General features: G+C 36.9%; 1 protein-coding gene and 1 long non-coding RNA gene across 2 annotated transcripts in view; one reads left to right on the forward strand and one right to left on the reverse strand.

Annotated features, from left to right (window-relative positions):
- LOC141379240 (uncharacterized) overlaps window positions 1-10,108 on the reverse strand; it is a 100,274-nt gene extending 90,166 nt beyond the window's left edge. The window contains exon 1 of the long non-coding RNA XR_012395709.1: window positions 10,042-10,108. This is a non-coding gene — a long non-coding RNA (uncharacterized lncRNA). The remainder of the gene's footprint in view (window positions 1-10,041) is intronic.
- ccn2a (cellular communication network factor 2a) lies at window positions 6,519-9,195 on the forward strand. The gene is made up of 5 exons (NM_001015041.2): window positions 6,519-6,764; window positions 6,924-7,140; window positions 7,233-7,484; window positions 7,685-7,896; window positions 8,004-9,195. Exons 1-5 carry the CDS (start codon window positions 6,705-6,707, stop codon window positions 8,298-8,300), a joined length of 1,038 nt encoding a protein of 345 aa, NP_001015041.1. The 5' UTR covers window positions 6,519-6,704; the 3' UTR covers window positions 8,301-9,195.
- Window positions 10,109-14,394: the final 4,286 nt, after the last annotated feature.

Here is a 14,394-nt window from a genome sequence, read left to right on the forward strand (position 1 = left end):
GAGATTGAAAATATGAAGCCACATCTATAGTTGGTGTAGTAACAGCTCTGTGGGTGCAAGAAGAGATGCATACCTTCGCGTTGTCTGGTAAAATAGTAAAGTTGCTGTATGTCTAGTGGAATGGGCTGTTCAGGGGCCTATATTTAGGATCATTGTTCTTTGTCTTGACAGCATTTAAACCATGATCTGAGTTCCAGGGGAGCAGGACTCAATAAACTAAGTAAAGCCAGTCAAACAACCGTAAGGAAAAACACTCAGTGTGATTGGTGGAAAGCACAATCTGCAATAAATCGTACAAGGAAATAAATAAGACCACAGACAGCACTCCTGTAGATTTTCTGTTGCAAGCTAAAGAATGCCTTAAATATTTACTGACCATTGTCTAATTTCTCTTCCAAGAAGTCACATTTTATCGCCATAGCAGTCTGTCTGAAGTGTTTTGACATCAGTGTTTGCCAAGATACGAGTAGTTAAGTTGTCAGGCATAATACACTTTAATTTAAACTATAGTCAAGAGAGTTTTTAAAAAGTTTGCTATTTAGCTAGATACTAACAGAAACTCCACTTACAAAAACTATAACTTACAAACTAATAAAAACTGAAACTTACAAACTAATAGGTTGATATCTAATAACTAATTATAAACGTAATATTCACTTGCAATCCTGCAAACTTACAATTGCCATACAATCTCAATATCTGATGCAACATTCAGATGGTAGGGTTAAAATTTGGTATAAACAATATGATAGAACCATAAGGCTATTACTAATGTAATGGGAACATTTTCATGACAGAGTTTAGACCAGCTCAATCTCACAAGGAACATAGCGATTTTTTCATATTGTAAGGTTAATTCATACAAAATCATATGATTTCAATCAAAGGTGTGAGATCATACAAACCACCAAATAAAAAGACAAAAAAATTGTACTATTGCTGACCATGTCCATCCCTTTATGACCACAACGCCCCATCTAGACCTGACTGTCTAGTCAAGCTTCCAGGAAAATAAAATAAACGTCACAAAGCTCAAATTATCTCAGTCTGGTTTTTGAATAAGACAATGTGTCAACTATACTCAAATACCATACCCAGTCACCAGATCAGTGCACCTTAGGGTTTTGCTGGAATGGGAAATACATGTTAAAAACTAAAACTACATGATGTTGTCATGTCAATGAGCCAAAATCTCATAAAAAAGGTTGTTTCCAAAACATTGCTAAATCTCTACCATGAACAAATAAGACAATAGTAAATCCAAGACAAATGTGTACCTTAATAAATCTTCCAGTGAGAGTTTGTAGTCAGTAGTGAGTGTACAATAGTTAGTTAATTTCAAAAATTTAAAACAGCTGAGCTCTTTATAAAACTGACAAATGTATTTAAATTCATGGTGTGCTAAAGCCGCTACTTACTTTCAATAATGATCAGTAATAACTGTACTAAATAGAAACAGATAGAGGTAATTACTACAGTCCAAGGACACACGAAACAAGAGCTCAATGGTAACTGTTACATTTTTTGGCTACTTTCAGCTAAGACTGGTTGAAAATCTCAGATTTTCTTAAGTTTTGACCTGAACCCAATGCCTCATTTAGTTCTTGGTAACATTAGACACCTTCAAAAAGGGGTTGAAACTCAACTGGTCTGCACGCATCCCAGCTTCCTGACTTAGATCAAACCTTTTAACAAATCAGTCCCTGTTTCCCACCACATTCCATCCTTTAAATTTTTAACAAAACAACACTCAATCCTTGATAGCCTTTTTCACAACCCACCCACCCCATCATGCCTTTTTACTTGTCTCATAAATCAAGCAAACCTTTCTGAGGAACCCAATTTCCACATTTTTTGCTCTCAGACTACCCGAAATGATCTAATGAGTGGTGTGGGTTTTTGCTTTGAGACGTGGGATGTTGTATGGTGGGCTCTGGCCAGTCTGGACTTTGAATCAATGCAGTCTGACCCAGCCGCACTATTTCAAAGGGCCAAAACTGCAGCCCGTAACCACCATTAACTTCGTTTGCTGTGTCTGCCACATGTGGTATTTAAACTGAGGCTGAGGGAGGGTCAGTTTGAAGTTTCAAAAGTGCGGAACATTCTTTTAACGGCCAGCCAGAAGCCAATTATAGAGGCAGCAGCTTTAGATGGGGCGACGGATTGAGGCAAATAATCTTTCTTAGAGTGTATTTTATGGTTCAGCACTTATAGCTGCTTGAGCCTTTTGATGATGAAGGTTTTCACTGAAATGTGTGATGTAGCCGGTCTAATTTATGTCATTAAATTTTCTCAACAGTATAGCTTGAGAAAGGAGAAGCAATGAGATGTGCAGTTTAAGCCAATAATCATATAAGCATAGTTGGTGCTTGATTATTCATCTCCCACTAATATTTGCATTATTCAAACTATTAGTTGTAGTCACCCAACAAAAATGTGCTTGACAATTCTGATTAATACTACAGTGGAAAATGCTAGTAAAGCAAAGGTGTTAAATGTGGATTTTATGCCTTCCATATGGCCAATTCCACAGAAGCATTTGTGAATTGCGGTGGTTCACATACCACGACACAGGCTGGAAAATATGGATCGTTTTTGATTTTTCCATAAACATAAGTTTAGCTTTCTTCATCAAGACTTGAATCTTCAACACATGTGAACCTGCTGAACCTGTAATAGTTACATAAATTATATACATTTACGAAATCTCAGTAAATACTCAGTTTGCTATCATATATGCTAACTGACCACAAGGCTATTGCAACGTCATCGTCTCACTTTGGACGGGCGTGAAAGGAGAGCTGATGATGTAACTAGAGGAGCAGTGAGAGATGCATGGGGGCGAGGAACGTCAGGCAAATCCCATGAGGAATGCTCCACTGAATCCCACAGGAATGTGGCCGCAAAAACCTCTGCTGCACAACAAGCAAGCAATGAGGGCATCCCTCAACCACCACCACGCCTTGACAGCCAGACAGAGGAAACCCTGACCAGGAAGTGACTTAAAAACACAACATGGGATTCCCAAATGCTTCATTTCAAGCATTTATCCAAACAGCATAACGCCTTCTGGATCATTCCGTTTTGGTTCTTAACAAACTGTTCTTTTGTTATCCTTATTGTTAGGCCCTGTTTGGAGCTATAGGGACTTTAAGATTGAGTAAATTGTTAAATTGTACACATTTTCCATGGTAACAAAATAAAATTGACCATTAAACATGTCAAATAAACTGATTAACATGTTTAGAAAGTTCTAAAGAGAAAGTTTTGCAACAGAATAATAGACAGACAGACAGACAGATAGACATACTTGGTTAAAATACCAATACTACAAAGAGCATATTTTGGTTGAACACTAGTAACCTGAGCACTCAAATTAACTGGTCTGGGAGCTGTCCAGACAGAACGAAAATGAGATGGTGTAATTGCGCAGCTATGGAAAATAGCTTTTGGCAGCCAGATTACCACTCTGAAGTATTCAAGCGTTGTTCACTTTTTGTCTAGAGAACAATAAACAGCCTCCAAATTATGTGCAGAACACCCACCTGCCTCCCAACCCTGACCATACCCCTCTTATGAGGAAAGTAAAAGGCAGTCATGTGACCACATACCCCAGTGACTTCTGTCAACAGGTTTTCATTTCTCCAATGCCTGGAGTCCTTTCCATTACATCATTAGATGGTGGCCTTTGACCCCTCTCAGTGAATAGGTGCATACTGTCGTAGCTCACCAAATTTAGTTCTGTTTGCCGTCCTCGTCACTCCTACCAGTTTTAGAATCAGGTCATCATTTACAACCACCTTTTTCAAAGCAAGTTATCCACAGCCCACTCTTTAAACAGTTACCTTTCACCCCCTCCCAACCATTTTACGACATCATCAGCTTTTCCATCATCCTCTTTTAAAGCTGTGCAACAGCTTGAATAAACTCCATGAAGGGGGGGCTACAGGTATGCTTCTGTTCAAAGAACTGGCTGAAAGTTGTTTTTGAAATATTCTGTTGGTGGTAAAGTTTCAGTCTTCCTTCATCCTCCTAGGGAGGTAGTAAGCGTGACATTAAAGTTTAGCAGAGCTGAAAGTATTTATCTTTGCTTCATTGAGGCAGGAATGTAGCTCCAAGCACTAAAAGAGCTTAGCGCATAGTATGAAGGTAAGAACACGATTCTTACACGCACCTGAGTTGCGCCACACACAGTTATGTTTATTTAGCCACCAGTCTGTGGGCACAGTCCATCCTGCTTGACCACAGAAAAACTTGCATGGCCTAACACACGCAGAGCACATTGTTAATGAATGATAAAAAAAGTTGTTACACTAGATTCTCGCTATTTACCAACCATTAAGTATGACTTTTAGCTCAATAAAACCCTAATTTGCTGCTTAATATTATTTCTTAAGCTAGTAGTTGGGTTTGGGTATTGAGCAAGATTAGGAATGTCGATTAAGAATATGTTTTTTATAAGTACTAATAAACAGATAATATCTTAATTATAAACAGGAAATAAGCCACTTGCTAATAGTGTGAATTGGTCTCTATATTGTTACCCCCACTCAAAAAAAAAATATTGACTTGTGGGTCTATATAAAGTGTAAGTATACTAATAAAAATGCATTAACATTCCAATTTTGTTGTAGATGTACAATCATACTCATTAGTCATGATCATTACTGTAAGTGGGTGGAGGCTGGCAGTAGCTTTCAGCTAAGCTAGAATGAGAGGTTGCTGACAGACAAAGCATATTACAATCCTCAACACCGGTAACACTGTTTCCAGACTAGAAGGAAAGAGTGTGGACAAGAGAATGAGAGAAGCAGTCAGGGGTGAGCAACAAGAGAGCCTAGAGTGAAGATTCCCATATAAGGCAAGTCTTCCTCTGAGACTGCATGTAGTAACAGTATGTCTGCTGGCAGGAGGATAACATTCCTTCACCTCCCGTTTCTTCTCTGGGAGTTTTTCATTTCCGATTCGCCGGCTGGCAAGAGGCAGTGCTCCCTTTCATAAGAGCGAGGAGGGGAGTCTGGGGATCCTTCTTTTTCTGTTGGAAAAAATATACAAACGCTAAAGTCTAGCCACTTTCCTGCTGGCCTTCTGTCTGTGCTCTGTCTGCTTTCTGAAGGAGAAAAATAGAACCATACCACACCTGCACTGTAAAGCACATGGCTGACTAAATGTTATTAGCCAGGTGAAAGTATATAATTAAAGAAAAACATCATGGTTATTTACATATTCAGAATCTACCTTTTCCACATCAAAACATATGCAAGTATGCATATGTAACATATTATCACATAGACTTATGAATAAGCATTTTAAGATCTTTTACAAGTGTACAAAGCACAATGTGTAAAACATGACCTGCAAGTTAAAAAATGGTCTACCCAAATTATGTCATTACTTACAGTATTCCACCCACATCAACCTAAATCTGTTTTACTTTATTTCCTCTATGTTTTTTTTTTTGTTTGTTTAACTATTCTTTCTCATGTAGTGATAGTCAACACTGGACACTACTGACACTTACTGTATGGACAAAATATGTTCCACAAATGAAACAAAGATTTGGAAAGGCCTTCGAGTGAGCAAAGGATAACAGAATTGACACTTATAATCAAGCTGTTTTTTACCTTATGTTTATTAGGCCACTGATTATTGATTTATTATCATCAACTGCTAATCATCACACGGTTATTTAGAGCAGTGGTTCTCAAAGTGGGGGTCGGGACCCCCCGAGGGGTCGCGGGGCAATGAAGGGGGGTCGCCTGGTGATTTCCAAAAATCTATTTATTTTTGTTAAACCATAAGAATTAACATATTTTATCCATAACTATACTGAAAATAAAAATAGTCGTTTATAGTTACTATATACTATATAGTTACTATAGTAGCTTATAGTTACTAGTTCTATTGGATTGCGACCCCTGGGGTAATTACATTATATTAAAGGCAGCAATAGCGTCAGATGCATTTTGATTTTATAACATCAGGTTATACTTTCTGGCACATTTAAAGCACTGACACAAATTTAATTGGTGTGTCTGCCTTATTGCATGCAAGGTTTCTGTATTTATAACCACCTCAGAGGATATTGGGGGTCGCGAGTCACTGGCATTTTTATTTTGGGGGTCGCGGGCTGAAAAGTTTGGGAACCCCTGATTTAGAGAACACTGAAGGCCAAAAGTCAGCATTATTAATTCTGAAAAACATGCACCCATCTATCTCTAAGACAAATTGCTTAAACTACCAACAAGCACTGCAAGATGATGCCAAGACTGCACTTTTATTTTGCTATGTGACAGCCCAGGAATGTAGGATGGCAGTGGGTGCGGGTGAAGCGGAGGGGGAGAGGGGAGTGGAGAGCAGAGGGGGGGCAGGAAACTAGGAAAGAATGCCAGGAATGCCCATGTTTATCCAGCGTTCCATTGAGGTGGAGGCAGTCCACCACAGCTCAGCGTGTATAAAGGTAGCTCAGCTGCTGCTAGAGAATCAGAACACTCCAAGCCCTCCAGAGAGAAGCAACAGTCACTCGACTCGGCTCAGCCTAAACTTCTTACCAAAGCTAAACTCTAGCTTTCACTCAACACGATCAGGAGGAACTGGATTCAAAGACTACACAACGAGATCGACTTGATCAAATCTGAAGAGAAGACTTTGTAGGATCTCAAAAGAAGATTTTTCTTTTTGCTACAAACTTTAAAGAAGTCATCATGTTTTCTGGAATGACTCAAAGTGTGATTGCTCTGCTGTTCCTGACTTTCTTAAGATGGGTAAGTAGTTTTAATTATCCTAAGAATTACACAGCTATCTTATTTGAGTGCATGTGGAGATATAGAATGGTATTAACTAGCATGATCAAGCTAGGCTTAAAATGGAGCTCTTTAGCAAATGTACAAACTCTCACAAGAACATTTTGTCTTATTCCTCAGGCTGTGGCTCAAGAGTGCAGTGGACAATGCCACTGCCCTGAAGTGCCGCCCCAGTGTTCACCTGGTGTAAGCCTAGTTCTGGACACCTGTGGGTGCTGCCGGGTGTGTGCCAAGCAGCTGGGCGAGCTGTGCACAGAACGAGATGTTTGCGACCCCCACAAAGGTCTTTACTGTGACTACGGCTCCCCAAGTAACCGTCGTATTGGTGTCTGCACAGGTAAGGATCTTGGCTGTTGAATTACATGTGTCAAATCTTTACTTGATGATCAGAGTCAGAATTGTAAACAATCTTCCATCTCCGTCCCACAGCCAGAGATGGTGCCACTTGTGTGTTTGGTGGAATGGTGTACCGCAGTGGAGAGTCTTTCCAGAGCAGTTGTAAATACCAGTGCACGTGTCTGGACGGTGCTGTAGGTTGCGTGCCCCTCTGTGGAATGGACATCAGGCTCCCCAGCCCAGACTGCCCAATGCCCCGCAGGGTGAAAGTGCCTGGGAAGTGCTGCGAGGAGTGGGTGTGTGACTCCCCTCGTCAAAACACCTTTGTGGGATCAGCTTTAGCAGGTGAGCATTTCTCAATCTTAAAAGCCAAACTGTGATGGAAAAATTACTCCTAAAGAATGTATTTAGACAAAGTAATGGTCTTGGTATTAGGGGGTTTAGAATGAATATCAGTATAACATCAGATGTAACAATAAGAATAGCAGGATGACATCATGCTGTTGGATGGAATGTGTTGAGTAACATCTTATTGCTTCTTGTAGCTTACAGAGAGGAGGAGACATACGGTCCCGATCCCTCCATGATGAGAGAGAACTGCCTGGTTCAGACTACAGAATGGAGCGCATGCTCAAAAACCTGTGGCTTGGGAATCTCTACTCGTGTGACCAATGACAACCGTGAGTGCCGCCTTGAGAAGCAGTCTCGCCTTTGCATGGTCCGCCCTTGCGAGTCACACCTGGAGGAGAAAATAAGGGTAAGGGGCTATCTACCGATAAAATGAAATCATGCCACAGCTTCAATCTTGCTTTCACCGTGATGTAACTGAGCTTTATGGTTAACCTTCATTTTTTATCTTTCCAGAAAGGGAAAAAGTGCATCCGCACACCACGAGTCTCCAAACCCATGAAGTTTGAGATTTCCGGCTGTACCACTACCAAGTCTTACAGACCCAAGTTCTGCGGCGTTTGCACAGATGGTCGCTGTTGCACTCCTCACAGAACCGCCACCTTGCCCATGGAGTTCAAGTGCCCCGATGGCCAAGTCATGAAGAAGCAGATGATGTTCATCAAGACCTGCGCATGCCACTACAACTGCCCTGGGGAGAACGACATCTTTGAATCCATGTACTACAAGAAGATGGTTGGCGACATGGCGTGAAAAGTCATGACCTGACAAGGAGTTCCATGCAGTGACTGTCCACTTGAATTGAACAGATATCCATCTCATATCTCAGCACAAATTACTTGTTTGTCTTTTTATGGTTTGTTGCTTTCATTTTACGTCTTTTTGCGTGTATGTGTTTGCATCTTGTTGGTGGACTCTGGATTTCTATGCTGTATGTGTATTCATTTGTCATGGTGGATGTCTAAGCCTAGGGGGTGGGGATCGTAAAATGACCGGGCCCTGTTCGGACGCCCCTAAAAAACAATACTGCACTATAGTCCGATGCTGTGACGCCCAATGTCACTGATTGGCAGATGACGCCAAGCCCCTCCTCTAAACTGTGGTGAGCAGATTCAGATTCTGAGAGCAAAAATAGTAAGAAATGGATGGCAGCTTTAACCCCAGAAGCTAATCGCCTCACCAAGCTAAGAAGGCGGAAAAAAGAGACAGAGAGAAATTGATGTGCTCTTATGTTTAGTTGATATTGTCAGCTCAGAGTTTGATTGAGCTGATCCAAGACATGAAGTTTGGCCAAGAACTATGAAGGTTAATATAGCACTGAGTGTTTGACTGTCTGGCCCCTCCTGTTGGGAAAGAGCCAGTATCCCTGTCAAAAAGACTGGATGAATTGTAGCTTCATTCTTTTTTATGACAATATCTATTTTTGAAAGCTGTAAATAATGTACATATTTTGTACAGCTTAAGTTAATTTAAATTGAAAGCATTTTGTCTTCTTATTTCCTTGCTTCGTCATGTTTAATGATAGCTTCATGTGCTGACTTGACTATTCTTGGTACAGCTTGTCCAATATTTTATTGAGAAGTGTGACCAAAATGTTACATGTTTTCACTTTTGTAGTTTACAATAAAATATTATATTTTTATACAAACATTGCCATACTTGGAGTCGTTTTTACCCTCATACTGAAAACAAAGCAACTTCATACAGTACATCTGATATCAACCACACAATAATGGCACCATGTTTTTACAAAAGCCTCATGTTCACACTTCAATGGCATTTTTACATCCCCAGTGTGGACCACACAGCTGAGTTGTGTGCGGTCCATCAAGCTCAAGACCACACACATGGTCCTCCTGACACATGCACATTCAGAACATATACAACGATAATGTAAGAGCTGGAATAAGTGCATACTTGACAGTCTCATTTGGTGAAAATATTGATACATTAATGATATACATATCATTAAAATGTTTTTGAATGTGATGCCTATGCTCACCTGTGCTGACTCAAAACAGAATAACTTTGTGAAAAATGTTGCAATTCAACAATTCAATTCGAATACAACTCATATTTTCTAAAATGCAACATGTAATGTTACCTAAAGTTAAATAATAGCATTTACTCGAAATAGAAATCTTTATTTGAAATCTAAATCGCAATCTGTACTCAATTTAATGCGTTCTTGCTCGTTTTTTATCGTTTTTGTTTTTCTTTAACACCATTAGCAGAGTATTTAATGAGTCCAACTCGTCTCAGACTAGCAAAAGTACACAGCAAAGTTGTGTAGTTATGTAGTGTGTAGTTTACACAGCAAACGCATGATAGCACATAAGAGAACTAGTAACCTTTATAGGACAAACAATACACACAACAACAGTGTGTGAGACAAGAGGAAAACATACAAGTCAAGTTCAGCGAAGAGCAGTAACTGATAGAACGAGGTAATGGTAAAGTTTTTTTTTTAAGTAAATACAAGATTTAAACTTACTTAAGTGTTTTAGGTATCATTTTTCAACATATCCATTGGTCTTTCTAAAAAAAACACATTTGCTAATGGGCGTTAACAGACTGTGCAAGTACTCAAATGATGTAAAACGAGCGCCATCTAGTGCATCAAGTGTTTTAGTGAAATCTCCTACAGTACCCTGAAGCGAAGTTATATTTATTTATTTATTTATTTATTTATTTATTTATTCATTCATTCATTCTCAGGATATGAATTCTTGAGGTCAACATTTCAATTCCTAATTCTTGATATTATCATTTTTGATATCCGGATTGGATTGTTGATATCAAAATGCTGATTGTTGATATTAAGATTTACATTTCAACTAACAATGTTAATTATTGATATCAACAATGATATTTAATTAAGCTGCTGAATTTAATTGAATCAAAAATTAATATCTCGCATTATTACTAGTGGAAAAACAAATTCCTAATATCAAAAATGTAGATATCAACATTTCAATTCCTGATTTTAACTATGTCAAATTAAAATTCAAAACACACACAGTCCATATCATGCATTTCTATCTGATCAAAACAATATAAGAACAAAATTAATTGTTATTGTCAACTTAATAAAGAAGCATTAAGCATGTGTGCAGATGTTTTGATTTTCAAGAGATGTATCCGAAATTGCAGACTTTCTTGAAAAAGAGGTACTTACTTTTTGTGCCCCCTAACATATGGGTTAAATACCATGAATATGTGTTATATCATCACTTCACTACAATCTTTTTTTTATTATTATTCCCATTCTCAGGTCCCAAAAGCAAAATGCTAAACAGTTTAAAGTGCAACATATTTTAAAAAATTATAAAAAATAATAAATAATAATAATTAAATAAATAAAGTTACTGTGTACATAAATTTCTGATTAAAAAAATACAAGCATTTTACAATGAATGTATCCCACCTGAAAGAATGTAAGGATACAAGTCAAGTCAAGTAAGTACTTACCGTTAGTAGGCTACTGTAGATTAATAATATTGGGACAAGTTTAATTTTCAAATGTTATGACTCACTGGGTAGTTTGATATGTTCATGACTTAGAACTCTTTGTGATGAAGACTGAAATATTATTGAGAAACAAGACTGTAATGCAAGGTATTGCTGTCTGCCGAAACAAATCAAATAGTAATTAAAACTGCCCAGTTAAATTAAATAATGATAATAGTGTGTTGTGTGCTGCCTAAAGAGCATTGATTTTCTAAATTATTGCTATGACCTAAACCAGAACTATCATTAGTCCAAAAAAAGACACAAAAAGACTAGTTTAGTTGAGGATTGAAGTTTAACTGGAATAGCACACAGATGACTGCAAGAAACCCACATACAACTTTTTACATATTTACATATTTACTGTAGCAAAATAAAAGGCAATGGTCAAAACAGAACCAAACAGTATAATGAAGAAAATCCAAAAAGTGTCATCTTGGTCACAGAGTGAAAAAGAAAACCAGGAACAGGTGGCCCACACACTTTATTGGCTAATCTAGATGTTCTTTATAATAATTGGGTAGATTGAATGGAACAGTTGCATGGTGTCCCTCCTCTTCAAATCCTCTTGGCACTATTAAAAACAATATAAAAGTCAGCATTGAAACATTGTAATGTTAAAATGTGGAAATAAGGAATTATGATAAAGTATCTACATTTGAAAGATTGAGGCAGTGTAAAATTATTAATAACATACCATCTCCATGAGGGTCAGCCTCTGTTTCATAAACATAGCCAGCAATATGGATGGTGAATTCTTCATTAAAATCTGCCTGCTTGGGGTTGAAATCTTCATATGATGACTTCAGATCGTCATAGAGAACCCAGTGATCAAAACCCAGGTGTATGCCTGCCGTCATGTGGGATCTCATTGACATTAGTAAAAATTTTAGTTTATAATTCCAGTAAAAAAAAAATTAAAAATCAGTGGAAATAAATAAAATACAAAAAATTAAAAAATAAAAATTTAGTTTTAATGAGGGCTAAAGTCTAACTGGCTAGCCTGCTCATTAGCAGCTAAACAATCATTGTTGTGTCTAATTAAAAAGATCCCTATTATGTAAAGTGATGTTGAAAGAGTTACTTGTACAATCACTGATATAGTAGATGTACTTCATTCCACAATGTCACTTGTATGAAATAATTGGTTGTCTTCACCTGTAATAATCATCCTCTGAATCAAGTTTAGTGGTGGTGCTCTATCCAATCCAGGATGTATTTTAACCAGGATGAGTAATGGATTCTGATCATTAAAACCCAGGCAATGCACATTGCCGAGGCATGCAAAATTTCTGAGGAAGAGAAAAAAAATTCAACATGATTCAAGATATGTTTGGCTCAAGTAATATTCGGTAAGGTAAACAAAAACTTATTGGTACTTAGTTTATTTAATCTCATCTCTAAATTCCCTCTTATGTACAGTATTATAGTTTACATGTACCCTATTCATTCATCTTTTTGTTTTTACAGTCTAAAATTTTTTTGTCATGATTATTTACCCCAAAAAAATCTAAAAATCTAAATTCGAAGTGTAGAATGTTTGTGTACTTTTTCCATAATCTAATAAGTATTAGCCGGCAACTTCAGAAGGTAAACCGATGGAAACAACTAATGGTTTAAATAGATTTATTCAATAGGAACTGCTCTTTTCATTTGCTTTGTCAATGTAAAACTGTCTAAAAAGCTTAGCTTATCCTAGTTAAGCTATTGTTTAGCAGGCTCTTAGCAACAGCACAACTCATACAGCAACAATGGAGATGTAGGATCTATTGTAAGAATTTAATTTACCTTTCTGAAAGGTAATGTTTATATTTAAGTAGTTTAGTACACATCCTCAAAATTTAAGAGCAGTGCTTTTATCGCTTTGGGTAGGATGATTGCTGAGTCACAGGTAAGGTGATCCGGAAGATGATTTTTGACAGACAAATGAGTTCTTCCTGAAGTACAATGTAATCACGTGACAAGTATGACGTTTATTTTAATGCATACAAGAATATAAAAGATGACCATATAGCCTACACAAGTTTAATATTTATAATCTATTTAGTATATCTTTATACTGTGCAAGTTCATTTGTTCTCTCGTTTAGGAACCCGTTAGGTTGGCCCTTATGGCAGTATAGGTCTGGGTATGCATGCAATGTGTTTAGCTTCTAGGGATATTTTGGGAATGTTTGTAATGTACTGTAAATGCTTTCGTTCACCAGCATTGATGTTTGCTGAAGGCTTCATATAATTAAGATTTTTCTTTTGGGTTTTTAATGAGTTGATATGCATGGTGAATTAAACCTGCAGTTCTCAACAATAACCAGGGGCCCAATAGGGGGGCTCAGCAAACCACTCTTAAACCAATGTGTGTCATGGTGAAATTAAATAATTCACAAATCGAGTGTCCAAAATGACAGATTTGCTCTTCATTATGTTTTTGATAATTTTACAGTAGAAGCACCTTTCATACATGGAAGTATGATAGTATAACAGGCTAATTATGGGTCATCCTACAGAAGCATCTATGGCAATATGTCTTAAATGTATTTGGGTAATTCTTCAACTACACCCACTTTTATGTCCTTTGACCATATATCCAAAAATATATATAATTTTGTTCAAATTCTTTTTTCTTTTTCAAACTAACAATAAAACCTACTTTAAAAAAATACTGTCTTTAAAATTTAAAACTTTAAAATTACTATATATATATATATATATATATATATATATATATATATATATATATATATTTTTTTTTTTTTTTTTTTTTTTTTTTCATATTATTCAACCTCTTTTTAGGTGTCAAAATCACTGTTTTCACCTTGTCGCACACCCAGAGTTTTAAACTTCAACAATGAAAATAACATTTTAAAATATTATTTATCTGGTATCTATTAATGTATCTTAATTAAGCACTAGTGAAATAATTTAAACATTTGGTAGTTATTAATGTGAGACTATTATCGATATTATTTTTTATAGCTGTCTCACAGTATCAGTGTGATTTCCATCACAACACTGTAATGTCGCTTTAAAAGGTTTGTGTGTAAGATTATTTGGGTGGTTTCAATGAAAATGAGTAGTGTCATCTGAGAACATGTTCAAGATGGAGGGATTTTCAATTTTCATCAGCGACACTTGAAGAAAAGTCAAGGTAAATATTGCTTGATAAGGAAATACATTTATTCTACGTCATTTCCAAACATGTTGTACCTTCAAATATCTTTTTAAAAACCAAACAAAATTAAGGTAAACAAGAGTGTTTTGTAGACATGAAAGGCTAGTATCTATTCAAAACTAATCGCTAAAGCTATTTTTCATTTTTCACAATAAACTGTTGAAATGTC

Source organism: Danio rerio, chromosome 20 (assembly GCF_049306965.1).
Source record: "Danio rerio strain Tuebingen ecotype United States chromosome 20, GRCz12tu, whole genome shotgun sequence".
NCBI lineage: Eukaryota > Metazoa > Chordata > Actinopteri > Cypriniformes > Danionidae > Danio > Danio rerio.